Source organism: Harmonia axyridis, chromosome 1 (assembly GCF_914767665.1).
Source record: "Harmonia axyridis chromosome 1, icHarAxyr1.1, whole genome shotgun sequence".
Taxonomy (NCBI): Eukaryota; Metazoa; Arthropoda; class Insecta; order Coleoptera; family Coccinellidae; genus Harmonia; species Harmonia axyridis.
Window position 1 is genome coordinate 50789291 of NC_059501.1, and position 14776 is coordinate 50804066.

Here is a 14776-nt window from a genome sequence, read left to right on the forward strand (position 1 = left end):
GAAAAAATTTTTGCACAGAAATTCTTAGAAAATTGTGTTCATTCAGAAACTAAAATTCAATTTGACCACCGGAAAAAAAAATTAGGAACGTTGCAGGTGTTCCGCCATTTTGTAATTCTTTTTTCGGATTTCATCAACTTTTCTGAATAGAGGACCCAAAAATACTGAGATTTGAGCAAAAACCGTTTCTTTGAGTGTTATACAAAACTGACCACACCCATAAGAATCTTGCTCAAAATTGACGTTTAACACCCTGTATCTCGCTTATGCGTCGAAAACGGGATAGATTGTATAAGGCAAAAATGATTCTCCCGATGTCCTCTACACGAATATACAGTGGACCCCCGATAATCCGGCCCCTGTCTAATCCGGCGCCCCCTGTAATCCGACATGACATGACATTGATGAATATTTCAAAGCTTCATAATTTGATATAGTATTCACTACATGATTTTGATTAATAATTCTTGATTATTTTGGTAGATATGTATGTATGTGCATTTATGCTTATTTTTATAATAAAACGTAAGCTCTCAATTGTTATTTAATTTACTAAATTCGACTTACATAAATTAAGTCTGATTTGTACTTCAAAGTACATACATATGTACGTATAGAATATATTGACTCTCGTCATTAGATATGTAATTTGTCGGATTACAAGGTACTCTTTCGTAAAAAAATCCGGACTATAGGGGTCTTAGGCAGTGCTCTATAATCCGACAAATTCGATAGTCCGACACTGCCCTGCATAATGTTTGCCGGATTACCGGGGGTCCACTGTATATATTTGTCCAGTTTATGATGAAACACCCTGTATATATGATCTCTATCACCTTTTTTGTCACGTTTGAGCTGTTCATAACTACGTCTTTTTTATTTCATTAGGAAGTCTATCGATTTTGTTTTTATGAAAAGCATGTTTGATGTTTCCAAATTTGTGATTTTCCAGTAGAACAATAAAGGTGAAAGTGCATTTTTTCAATAAAACAGCATTTATATTCCTATACTTAGGTTTCTAAAATATTTGGATTATTTTACTATATTTTGTTAATTTTGCTATTATAAAGCGATGAAATATCATTATTTCAATAATCACGTTTCCTTACGTACACGAGTTACTAGTACACCCCTGTTAATTAAAGAATTGGTTGTCACAGACTTCAATCACATTTCTGTGCTCAACAGTCAATTCTGTAAATTTATAATATAATGACACTTAAAGTTCTGTTTGTTAGTAGAAATAACGTGTATAAATTTGGTTTACGTTGAAACTAGTATTTTTATTATTTGGATATCGTAGTGATTATATTTAGCATAATGTCCAAACTTAGCGATAGAAGCATTAATTATCAAACTTACAAATTAGTAATAGTTGGCGGTGGGGGTGTCGGAAAATCTGCCATCACTTTGCAGTTTATTCAAGTAGGTTTTTCTTTGTTGATGTTCATGATCGACACATTCAATTTGAATATCACTAACACTTATAATTTTTCTTATATAATAATAATAATTTATTTTGAAATGATTACAAATGAAAAATTGCCACAGAAAATTTTATTACCCTATAAGGAGTTGAGTATTCACAAGCCTTTATATTTTCCAATTTTTCAACACCTTGTATTTTTCAGAGCTATTTTGTAACAGATTATGATCCGACAATAGAAGATTCTTATACCAAACAATGTGTTATCGACGAAATTCCTGCAAAACTTGACAGTATGTAAACATTCATAAATACCTACAATTCTGAAACAACCAGGTAAAACAACTGTTACTTTGTTTATGATTTTCATAATAATTTCAGTTCTGGATACAGCCGGACAAGAAGAATTCAGTGCAATGAGGGAACAATATATGAGGTCTGGAGAAGGTTTTTTACTAGTCTTTTCTGTTACTGAAAGATCCAGTTTTGAAGAAATTTACAAATTTCATAAACAAATTCTTAGAGTCAAAGATAGGGATGAGTTTCCTATGTTAATGGTTGGTAATAAGGTGAGAATAATTTTAGATAGAAAGCTAATTCGAACATCTCTTTTTTATTATTGAAAATGAGGTAAATACCTGAACAAGGTCATTTACTTAATTACTTCATTGAGAGTTTTTGGCAGAACAATATTTTTGATTATTATCTTTTTTTTAATGCATCATTTCTAGTTGAACGAAAATTTTTTAATTTTGTTTTGATATTTTTTGTCTGCCTTCATTCATTTTCTATATATTTTGTAATATTTATTTCTTATAGAAAATTTTCATATAACAGATTTATTCAATTGTCTGTATCACCAATAATTTTTTAAGGAAAATTTATTATTTGTATGCAAATAGATGAAAGAGAATGCCATTATGTACAGGGTGGGCAAATAAGAGAGGTAAGTGGCTATTTCTCAGGATCCACTCATCGTAGAGACTTGTGGTAAAAAATTTTACCACTAAAATGTACAAGAAAACACACTGGAAATTGTTTTGAAGTTCATACCTCTACCGCTAGGTGGCATAATAGGTGTCGTCGAGTAGAAAAATGAATTTCACTCGAAAATGTTTCATATAAAGTTGAAGAAAAAAAATCATCACTGTAATCCTTGGAAAATTCTCTATCTTTTTGAATTGTCACTTTCGATTTTACGACATCAGATAAAGGTAGGGGAAAGGGAGAAATCTAACTGATTGAAATGCCTGTAACTTCAGTTTGGCTCAACATTTTTGAGCAAATTAGATCTTGTCTGAAAGATAATATCTTGTTGATTGAGGACAAAATATACTCATGACAAATTTGTTTTTACTGCTTTCGATAGGGGGCGCTAAGTCAGAAGTTCATTGTTTTGTTCATTTTACTCCGAAATTTCAAATGTAATGATAGGATTTTCTTAACAGAAACAGAAGTTCCATCAAATTTGCATGAAAAAACCTGAAGGTCGCAAAGCCATAGTTTCAAGCGTTCTGGAGTTATGGCCGAAAGAAGATATTCTTCAACTGATGCACTGTGAAAAACCAAATTGTGTCTTTAGATTCTGACAAAAACAGAAATTCCATCAAATCTGCATGAAAAAACCAGAAGGTCGCAAAGCGATAGCTTCAGGGGTTCTGGAGTTATGGTCGAAAGAAGACACAATTTAGTTTTTCAGTGCATCAGTTGAAGAATATCTTTTTTTGGCCTTAACTTTAGAACGCCTGAAGCTATTGCTTTGCGACCTTTTGGGTTTTTCATACAAACTTGATGGGATTTCTGTTTCTGTCAGAACTAAAAGGCACAATTTGGTTTTTCGCCGTGCATCAGTTGAAGAATATCTTCTTTCGGCCATAACTTCAGAACGCCTGAAACTATCGCTTTGCGACCTGCAGTTTTTTTCAGGCAAAGGACCCCGCACGTTTAGTATGGGAAATGGCTTTCCGTGAATTTGGCTGAATTTTTGATATATTGTAGTTCTTGATGAACTGATCAGAAAAGTCCTTAGCCACAAAGCTCAAAAATGGACAGTTTTCGAGATATGGAGCTTTGAAAATGGATTTTTTGCAATTTTCGGGGTTTTTGCTCATCAATCGGGGAGCTCTCATTTCTGGTTTTGATGGAATTTGGATGTTCAGCGGCCAGAACCCGACTGAGAAATGATCTTCCTTGGTTATATATGCACCGCCATCGATAATTTTTTATACACTGCTCCACATTGGCTATGAAATGAGATTCAAAATGCAAGATCTTCCATACATCTTTTCATGCCGCAAGATGACGCCAGAATAATTCACATGACCGAGAAACGACATATTGTGAGCTTTTTTTAAGAGAGACCATAATAACGTAATCCTTTTATATCTGATGTCCAATAATATCTAATATGTTAGCCGAAATGTTCATACCCAGGCATCGCGAGCTGTAATGGGGGAAAATGGGAAAATCATAATCATATATCCTCAGGGATAACAATTGTGATCACTATTGATGTCATTTACATATGATATGTGATTTGTTTCTCACAAATCTCGATAATCTGACAATGGGGTGCCAAGACATTTTCCTCAGAATGTCTCGAAATTGATGATAGCATCTCACAGACAAACGAATCCGTGAAAATGTCTGCAGTTTTGATGCAATATAGTACTATACGGGTAGAATATAGAAGTCCAAGTGTTGGAAGCTAACTATGAATGGAACTTCCGATATTAACCCACGAATTCTTGAAAATAATTTTTTTTTTCTATGAACTATTTGAACTTCACACATACGAATGAATACTATCTAATAATATGATCGTTGGCAAAATGAATGAGTAGATCAATCAAAAACAATATAATAATGAGAGTAACATTCATAATAATAATAATAATCGGGTGCCAGGACCGTCGGGTTGTGCTCACGTTGCTAACGTTTTATGGTTTCTTAGTTTTGCTCGCCATAACCGATGAGTCAAATACCCAAATTCCAATTTATTAAACTATGTGCTCGATGCTGCCAACAGAATGAATCAATGATATTATCATTTGATGAGGTAGTATCCACCCAACCAAAGATCGAGTAGTTAGATAGGAGTTTACATGTCGTGGAAGGCTTGATTTTTCTTCTTATTTTTGAGATGATTTGTGATTATGTTACGTTCGTTGATATAGTTTTATGTTATCAAATCATTTATTTTGCCCTCGATTCAATCCATAATATTCTAAATGATTTCTTGCGATTGCTAATATAATTTTAAAAATTTTTTGTTTATTATCATTATTGTTATTATTATTATGAATGTTACTCTCATTATTATATTGTTTTTGATTGATCTACTCATTAATTTTGCCAACAATCATATTATTAGATAGTATTCATTCGTATGTGTGAAGTTCAAAAAGTTCATAGAAAAAAAAATTATATTCAAGAATTCGTGGGTTAATATCGGAAGTTCCATTCATAGTTAGCTTCCAACACTTGGACTTCTATATTCTACCAGTATTGTACTATATCAAAACTGCAGACATTTTCACGGATTCGTTTGTCTGTGAGATGCTATCATCAATTTCGAGACATTCTAAGGAAATGTCTTGGCACCCCATTGTCAGATTATCGAGATTTGCCTAATATAACCAAGGAAGATCATTTCTCAGTCGGGTTCTGGCCGCCGAACATCCAAATTCCATCAAAACCAGAAATGAGAGCTCCCCGATTGATGAGCAAAAACCCCGAAAATTGCAAAAAATCCATTTTCAAAGCTCCATATCTCGAAAACTGTCCATTTTTGAGCTTTGTGGCTAAGGACTTTTCTGATCAGTTCATCAAGAACTACAACATATCAAAAATTCAGCCAAATTCACGGAAAGCCATTTCCCATACTAAACGTGCGGGGTCCTTTGATGGAATTTCTATGATTCTAATGACGTTATCAACACAACATTTCCACAAAGATTGTAATTCTAATTATACACGCAAAATCTCATCCAGAATTTGACCACGTATTCGTCGTCAATGAGTCGAACCTTATCGTATGAGACCATTACCGACTCAAAATTCGAAATGTACAGACATTGCGACTTATGCACCAAATGATAAGAGCGATTTCTTCAGGGAACATACGTTCAAAAATTATTCTATTAGCCATTTATTGTCATTTTCAAGGAGATATTCTGACTATTTCTTTCGTCTGTTAAATATTAGTCATCACCAATCACACTTTCCCTTCCTAGTTCAGCAGATAAATCAATGCGGGATATTAGCAACTATGTCATGATAGTCACAGCTTGTGCATCTGACAGTAGTTGAAATACGTGAAATTGTATATCATACCAAATAATCCAAATTGTTTCAATTTCAGAATGTCTCTCTGATCAAAGAAATAATCTTTTCCTACAACTGCTATGAAAAGTAGCGTATTCTTCACAGCTTACTCAATTTCAAAACTATGTATTGCTCATACTGTGGGAAATATTATTCCACACGGCACTTTGCCCACACCTCGCTTGGTAGACCAATGAAATTGGGCTTTTGAGTCGTTTCTATGGAAACGCAATAAATTAGCACATACTGTCAACGAAGGCCATTTTGATTTGAATCAAGTCCATTACTTGAATTATTGAAATTTGTGCAGTTGTAGGAAAAGTATAGTGTGCAACATGTGGAGAAAGTCCTTTTCTCGCTCGTGTGTTTGCGGCACTCGCCTTTCAGGCTCAAACTTCCACACTCGCGAGAAAAGTTGGACTTTCCCCACTTGTTGCACAATATACTATTATAAATATAACACGAATTTGATTAATAAGCTACAATTTTGATTGCTGCTAAATTTCTCTTGTATTTATTAATTTGGCTCGAGATAATTCCGGCTTTAATAGTCACAGATATATGTGCAAAAATGTTGCAATTTGTCCGCTAATTCAGCCCACAAATAATTGTGATGAGCCCTGTCACATAATTTCATCAGATATTTTTTATTGAAAGTAGTCCAAGACATGAAAATTCAATCCTCATCCTCCGTATTTAATGTTGGAGCGAGTTTATTCAATACATAATTTATTTTCGAGTTAAATAATTGTCGTTTTCTTCCAATATGTTCGATATAATAAATTTTATCTTACCTCAAAAACAAAACACACCTAGTCAAAGTTCTCAAAAAAATATAGGTTTCGAATTTTGCTTTGTCCACAAGGTAGTCTCAGTTTCGCAGATACCAATAAGTGATCAGACTGGCTTTTCGAAAGAAGTGGATAAGTGGTCTATATATTTATAAAAAAAAACCGATCAAATATTTCGAATATCTTAAACGTAATACAAAATATAGGGAAATATTTGAAAGCTATTTTTCAGAAACACCCTGTAACCCGAGAACGAAGCAAAATATTTACTATTTGATGTCTGATATTTTATTATTTCGAGAAAAGAGATCGAGGGTCGTTGAAGATTTTTTCTATATGTCTTATAGTTCTTGGGATGCTACCAGGGGACACCCTGTACATGCAAAATCTTATCCTGATCGAATCGGCAATAACGAAAATATTCGGTATTTCTTTTTAAGCGAGTCTTTCATGTGCGCCCTCTCCCGGGGGGTATAATAGTGTTTCGTCCCGAAATCGCTGGTGGACTCTTCTCCTAGGCTGTCCAGCGATCTCTGCCTAAACACGCCTTCCCAGACCATCGGGACCATCGGGTTGACGTGAATTGGTTGCCTCGAGTCGACCCCTATAAATAGGCCTGGGCCGATGTTGTGTGGCGCATTACAACCATGGCGCCATCTTTGAGCAAACCGAGTCACTACACTTTTCTTCTTGTTCTTGAATTTTCTGATGATGTACCTAATAAGTTTGAGAATATGCAAGTACCATAGCCATGAAGACAACTGTGCAAGTACCTCGTAACTTCCATTTCACCCAAACTTTCAAATCTATCGGCTTGGATATTCTTAACATATTATGGGTACGCAATGTGGTTCCTGGTGGTTTTATACTATAAGGTTCTATACAATTGGATCAATAGAGGTTAAACCGAATTCAAGGATTGATTTATTTCTTTTTCTTTCGTACAAAACAGCTTCAATAAAACATTCATAACATCGAAGCGTTATTATTACCATAGCAACCGAGATAACGGCTGACAGTTCATATGAAATTAGTTATCAAAAATTTGCATGTTTTTTGATCGCAACCGCAATAAAATATGGAAAACAGCAGCGAAAGTGTTATTCTACACGGTTGCCGAAAAAATATTGTACGCAACACGCCCGAAAATGGTTTTTTTGAACTCACAGACTTCCAGGACGAGCGTAAGCGAGTCCTGGAATTTTGTCTATTCGTCCAAAAAAAACCTATTTTCCGCACTTGTTACGTAAATTACTATTATGTGAGGAAATAAAATAGATAAACTCAATTATTCAATCGAACTGTCGTTGAAATAGCATAAGAAAATAACACCACGGCATACAGACAATTAATTTTCTTATATTAATTCACTGACATAAAAACCATTATTTCGTTGAAAAAGCGTTCGTAAACTCAACCTAAATAATAATAATAATAATAAATAATAATTCAGCATAGAATGCAGCGCTCTTTCTCCAGCATTTTGCTGGTTCAGCGCTGTCCAGCGCATTCGACAGCGCTGACTTTCCGAACTCGCCCTTAGTGCGTATTTTCAAACGGAATAACCTGCATATTATAAGATGTATTGAAAGAGAATGAAATTTCTTTTCGGGCGATATAAATTTTCCTATAAGTATCTTAATTGTAATGTCCCCTAATTAAAAGCAAGTTTTCGTCACAATGGCAATATTAAGATACATTTGTTTTAGATATCCATGAAATGTCATAGAACTGTTTATGATAATTTCACAATCAGCACCGATTGTACAGTATATTGAATTTATCAACAAATATTTAATTGATAGACGATTCTCCATTGGTTCTAAGTCAGGATATACATTCCATCAAACATTCCGCATGTTCTCACTACAATTTTATTGTATTGGCCGTGAAGAATAAACAGTTTCATCAAAATTTGTGTATATCCAGTGATGGAATGACCAGTAAGCTGAAGCCTATGGCGGAAAAATTTTAAGGGGCTGCAGATTGAGCGTATTAATTTTTTATTTTCATTTACAGAATTGAAAAAAATTATATTACATACAAACACAAAGTACTATTTTCGAATATTGGAGAAAAATTCAAATATTTAACAAAAATCATGGAGCACAAATAATAAAGTTAGAATTTTCTTTATAGAAAATGTAATTGATATGACTGTGAAATAAAGTAAAAAATTCAGAAGCGACAAAAGTTAAATAGCCTACAGGTGGAAAATCTGTAAATCCGTCACTGTGAATATCACTTATTACCTTCCATTTGAAACGAATACATAATGTTTTACCAACAATGCCTTTAGTCAAATCATCATAATTCATAAGTTTTATGACATTTCATGGAAATCTTAGACAAATGTATCTTAATATTGCCATTAGGATGAAAACTTGCTTTTAATTAGGAAACCTTACAATTTAGGTATAGGAACATGTTATATCGACTGAATGGAAATTCCATTTTCTTTCAATAAATCATATGATATGCATGTCATTCTATTTCAAAAAACTTTTTTTCATTTTGGTATGTCTTGTTGAATGTTGTGAATTTCAACAACCCTATAAATGATACATGGGATATTGGTAATCCATATCCGATATTTTAGCTTTCTAGAATTCCCATACCAAAGTGATGAATGTTCAATTGAAGCTATGTTTTGTACAAAAAAAAAGGAGTAAATCAATTAATTACTGAAAACCGTTACAGATAGGGACAAGTTAATACATAAATAATCAAGAGCCTACGACAAACCGAAATATGCAGGGTTTTTTTTGAAAAATCGAAAATGTTAGTACTTTTTTATGAAAGTGGTAATACCGCAGAGCTGAAAATATTTTAGATCGATAGAGCAGTGGTTCCTAACCAAGAAACCAAATTTCCAATGAAATCGAACCTTCCATTCCCCGTAAAAGTCCAGGGTACCATCGACTGTGGCACACCCTGTATATGTGAATTTGCAACTCATTACTTATTTAGAACATTTCTTGATAGGTTGATCTGGAACACCAACGGACTGTATATCAAGAGGAAGCTCAACAATTGGCTAGACAACTGAAAATACCCTACATAGAATGTAGTGCTAAAATGAAGATGAATGTTGATAATGCTTTCTACGAATTAGTCAGAGTTGTGAGGAAATTTCAGATGTCTGAAAGGCCACCTCTTAAACCAAGTTATATGAAAAGAAACAAGAAGAAGTGCTGTGTTCTATAAATAAAAATAGAAATGAAATGAAAATAACATCACAATAAGGTTTAATGAAAGAATTATTGTTACTTTTTTAAATGATCATTTTGAACTTTTTAATTAACAATCAACACAGGTTAATTATTTGGATAAAAAACAATTAAAAATAATTTGACAGGATAAATTCACCCCATTACTAAAATGTCTATTTGACTTTCCGCTCTTGTCACTTTTACAGAGATAAAGAGATGCATAATTTTTACAGCGATAAATTCACTCCATTATCAAAATGTCAAATGAATTTTATAGTTTTGTCACTTTGACAACGATAAAAACCTCTTCAGTTCATAATTAAGTAGCCCTTTTCTTTCGTTTCTAAGCAGCAATATATTGCTAATATTAAATTTGTGATTACAATATTAAGAAATGCACTGATATGGCTTTGTGAATTTATCTAGCCAAAAGCTGTCTATCTTTTTTTGAGATCAGATAAACTTTAATTTTTCAACTTAAACTAAATTTTTTTTAGTAATTTAACTCAAACCAACTTACTAAATAAAAACACTCCAGCTTTGCTGTAATAATAAAAGTTCATCCGTTGAAGAAAAAACGTCTTGTTCTTTAGCATATGATATTTACTTTCCAGCTAATAATTAGGTTAACATATTGTTACAATTGAATTCGTGATTACATTATTGAGAAATTAACCATTTTGCTTTTGTGAATTATTTAGCTGAAACGCACTTGGTGTTTTTTTGAGATTGGATAAATTTCAATTTTTCTAATGAAACTAATATTAACCCAAACAAACTGTACTACATAGAAAAATCAAATTCCTGAGCAATCTAGTATTTGTGAAAAATGAAAGTTGATCTGATGAAAAAGGCTTGTGTGCTTTTGGGGATGATAAATCTTATCTGCATTTTCATCAGTACCTATTACAAGTGAGGAATATTATCGACATCCAAATGAATTTGTTTAGCACAAAGCATTTATTGCATGAGTATTAAAGTGAGTGTTCATGAAAACTCTGCCTATATAAAATCCTATTATTTACTAATATATACATAAATGTCAGAGAATATATCAATGTTGTATCATTAGTTCCACCAAACTTATATGACAATATCACATACTTACTTGCATACTGGAATATTATTTGAGAAGTTGATAGTTTAATTTAGTTTTTTCTAATTTAACCTATAACAAATTTAGGCATAACTAAATCTTATTATATAGTTCTGTCTATTTATGATAAAGAATGTGTGAATTCTTGAAATTAAGATTATTGAAAGCCGATTTTATTTTTATAAGAATAATATTTTTCTAGAAATTCATCTACCTCTATATTACAATTTTAATGTTTCATTTGAAAAACAGGTGTTCCTATTGAAAAGATCACTTGTATAAGGTTGAACTCAAAAAGAATATAAGAAATATAGCAAATTCAAAAAATATCTGAATGGGGCTTTTCTTTTGTAATCTTACTTCATTGCTGAAAAAATTCACTGCCATCTAACTATAGTTGATATTCTTTAGTTGAAATTGAATTGCATCAAAAGTTGAATTAACCACAAAACAAATTAATTGAATAAAATAATGCTATCATAACATAAAATTAATTTATAACAAAATGAAATGATAGCAAGAAATAATAGATAGTGTTGGCTAAATTATGTAAATTTACGAATTTTTTCGCCTACATATTTTATATATATTTGTAGATGTAACATAATGATCAGGAAAAGTGGAAATACTCACATAAGTGACACTTATGTTTTTTTTATTTTTAATGTTACGTTGAATTAATTGGTATAGTATGGCAATTGTTTCCATGACTCAACTAAAATTATTAATTAGAAAAATATATTGAATCTATCATAACGAGAGATGTGACATAATAAAAAGGAAAAAGTGGAAATATAACACAAGTAAATATAAAATATTCACATAAGTGACACTTGTATTTCAAAATCAGAATTTCATTGAGATTATGAGAATGAAATAAAAATTGGGCATTCCCATTTAAAAACACAGGGTGATGTTGTCTTTCGCCACTTTCAGACTAGCCTCTCTAGAGTCAAAAATAATTTAAACCTATGCTCTCAGTACTGTCGACTTTGTCAAAATTTGAATCATTCTGCTAGCCCAAAATTTCCGAGAGTTATCAACCAATTGAGCACTATTGAATCGCCCTGATATATATATATATATATTAATGAATATTTTCAAATGTTCCGTGTAGATTTGGGACATCTCAAAAATAAATTCATCAAATATTTCTATCGGAGAAAGTTTGAAACTATAAAAATTCTTAAATTTACATATTTAGCCAAAATTATTTATTGCTTTATTATATGTAAAACTTAATATATGTTTTGTTTCTATAGATATATTGTTTTAGCAAAAGTGAACTGTTTACTATGGATTTACTTGAAAATCAAATTCAATCAGTTTATTAGGGGGCAGCTTTGCTAAAAGAATGTTTTGACATATTGATAGGAACTTTTTTCAATCTGTGCAATAAACAAATCAATTATCGATACAGTATGTTTTTATTTCGTAATAATGCTTCAAAATTTTTATGGAAAAGAACTGAGGAAAAATTAGATGGATCCATCTCAAATCATTACGTAAATGCAAGGTTGTACCCAGGAAAAAATTTTGAGGAGCAGGGTGTTGGGGGTGATGTGTTGAAATAAAGGGGGGTCTGCATGTATGGAATACTCCAGGTAAAGCAGGAGGCCCTAACCCGGAAAATTTTCAAAAGTGTCAAATTATAAATTAACAAAAGGCCAAAGAATTATCGTTTGACTCAGGACTGTACCCTAAAAATAGGAGGATTTTTAAGATATCAGAACGTTTTTGCACCCAAATATCATATCTTAACCCTTTAAGAATAAGAGAATTCAAAAGTTGAAACCTTATTACCTTTTTATTTCAAGTACAGAAATACTTTTCTTTGTAAATTGGTTGACTGAAAATAAACACATAGACAATACAAATAGTTCAATACAACATGTATTTGTATCTTTAGAAAATAGTATGTACAGGGTGGGCAAATAAGCGAGGTAAGCGGCTATATCTCAGGATCCACTCATCCTAGCGACTTGCGGTAAAAAATTTTACCACTAAAATGTACAAGAAAACACACTGGAAATTGTTTTGAAGTTCATACCTCTACCGCTAGGTGGCATAATAGCTATCGTCGAGTAGAAAAATGAATTTCACTCGAAAATGTTTCATATAAAGTTGAAGAAAAAAAATCATCACTGTAATCCTTGGAAAATTCTCTATCTTTTTGAATTGTCACTTTCGATTTTACGACATCAAATGAGGGTAGGTGAAAGGGAGAAATCTGACTGATTGAAACGCCTGTAACTTCAGTTTGGCTCAACATTTTTGAGCAAATTAGATCTCGTCTGAAAGATAATATCTTCTTGATTGAGGACAAAATATAGTCATGATAAATTTGTTTTTGCTGGTTTCGATAGGGGGCGCTAAGTTAGAAGTTCATTGTTTTGTTCATTTTGCTCCGAAATCTCAAATGTAATGATAGGATTTTCTTAACAGAAACAGAAGTTTCATCAAATTTGCATGAAAAAACCTGAAGGTCGCAAAGCGATAATTTCAGGAATTCTGAAGTTATGGCCGAAAGAAGATATTCTTCAACTGATGCACTGCGGAAAACCAAATTGTGTCTTTAAGTCCTAACAGAAACAGAAATTCCATCAAATTTGTATGAAAAAACCATAAGGTCGCAAAGCGATAGCTTCAGGCGTTCTGGAGTTATGGCCAAAAGAAGACACAATTTAGTTTTTCATCAGTTGAAGAATATTTCTTTTCGTTCATAACACCAGAACGCCTGGAGCTATCGCTTTGCGACCTTGGGGTTTTTTCATGCAAATTTGATGGAATTTCTGTTTCTGTTGAGAAAATCCTATCATTACATTTGAAATTTCGCAGTAAAATAAACAAAACAATGGACTTCTGACTTAGCGCCCCCTACCGAAAGCAGCAAAAACAAATTTATCAGGACTATATTTTGTCCTCAATCAAGAAGATCTTATCTTTCAGACGAGATCTAATTTACTCAAAAATGTTGAGCCAAACTGAAGTTACAGGCGTTTCAATCAGTCAGATATCTCCCTTTCACCTACCCTTATTTGATGTCGTAAAATCGAAAATGACAATTCAAAAAGATAGAGAATTTTCCAAGGATTACAGTGATGTGCATTCGGTTGACATTTACCGAACGCAGAAAAGTGCAGACGGTGCTAAAGGTGTGGTTTGCCGAACGCTTAGGGAGCTTACGGGGGGAATGGTGCGAACCACAGATTACGGATTATCCGTAATCTGTGGTGCGAACGGTGTGACATATACCGAACGCAGTAATTGCCGAACGCGCTATGTGTCTGTATCAGGCGTGGATCCAGGCCCCACTTTTGGGGGGGAACTTTCAGATTCTCAAAATACTGAAAATGCTTCCGCCATTTTGGGACGTCATTTTTTTGCCGTTCATTAATATGGGTTTTCACAAAATGTATTGAAGGTAAATTTTTTTCTGATCTTGTAATTATTTGAGCCTTAGTATGTCAAATTCTAGGAGTGCCGGCAAAATTTAGGAGGTCCCGGGCCATTTGGGGGGGGGAACGTTCCCCCAGTTCCCCCCCCCCCCCCTGGATCCGCGCCTGGTCTGTATTAGTTAGCTAATATTTATCTATGGCCAAAAGTTTGGCTCCTGTGCATCTACGTCATTGAACTAATGCCTGCCACTCACGAAGCGTTTTTTCGAGCATTTGGTAGCAAACGTCGAAGAGATTCCAGTCGAGCAGTCAAGTTCATACTCTGATTTACAGTCGTGCGGCCGTGTCCCGAGCTGTCTGGCTGTAAAATTAGCCGAACGCTCGACTATGTAAGCCTCGTGAATGGCCGCCTTAATAACACATGGAAGGAGTCTATGCTTCTATTTTGGTGTTAGGAATGGAAACGCGCATTAGAGACAAATAGAGCTAATACGCATTGCACTAGTTTGACAAAGATGAACAATCGG

The 14776-nt window shown here is 33.3% G+C and overlaps 1 protein-coding gene across 1 annotated transcript; it reads left to right on the forward strand.

The window, feature by feature from the left end:
- Window positions 1-1178: 1178 nt before the first annotated feature.
- Window positions 1179-12268, forward strand: LOC123681148 (ras-like protein 2). The gene is made up of 4 exons (XM_045619377.1): window positions 1179-1425; window positions 1632-1719; window positions 1808-1995; window positions 9529-12268. The coding sequence occupies exons 1-4, from the start codon at window positions 1321-1323 to the stop codon at window positions 9748-9750; spliced, it is 603 nt and encodes a 200-aa protein (XP_045475333.1). The 5' UTR covers window positions 1179-1320; the 3' UTR covers window positions 9751-12268.
- Window positions 12269-14776: the final 2508 nt, after the last annotated feature.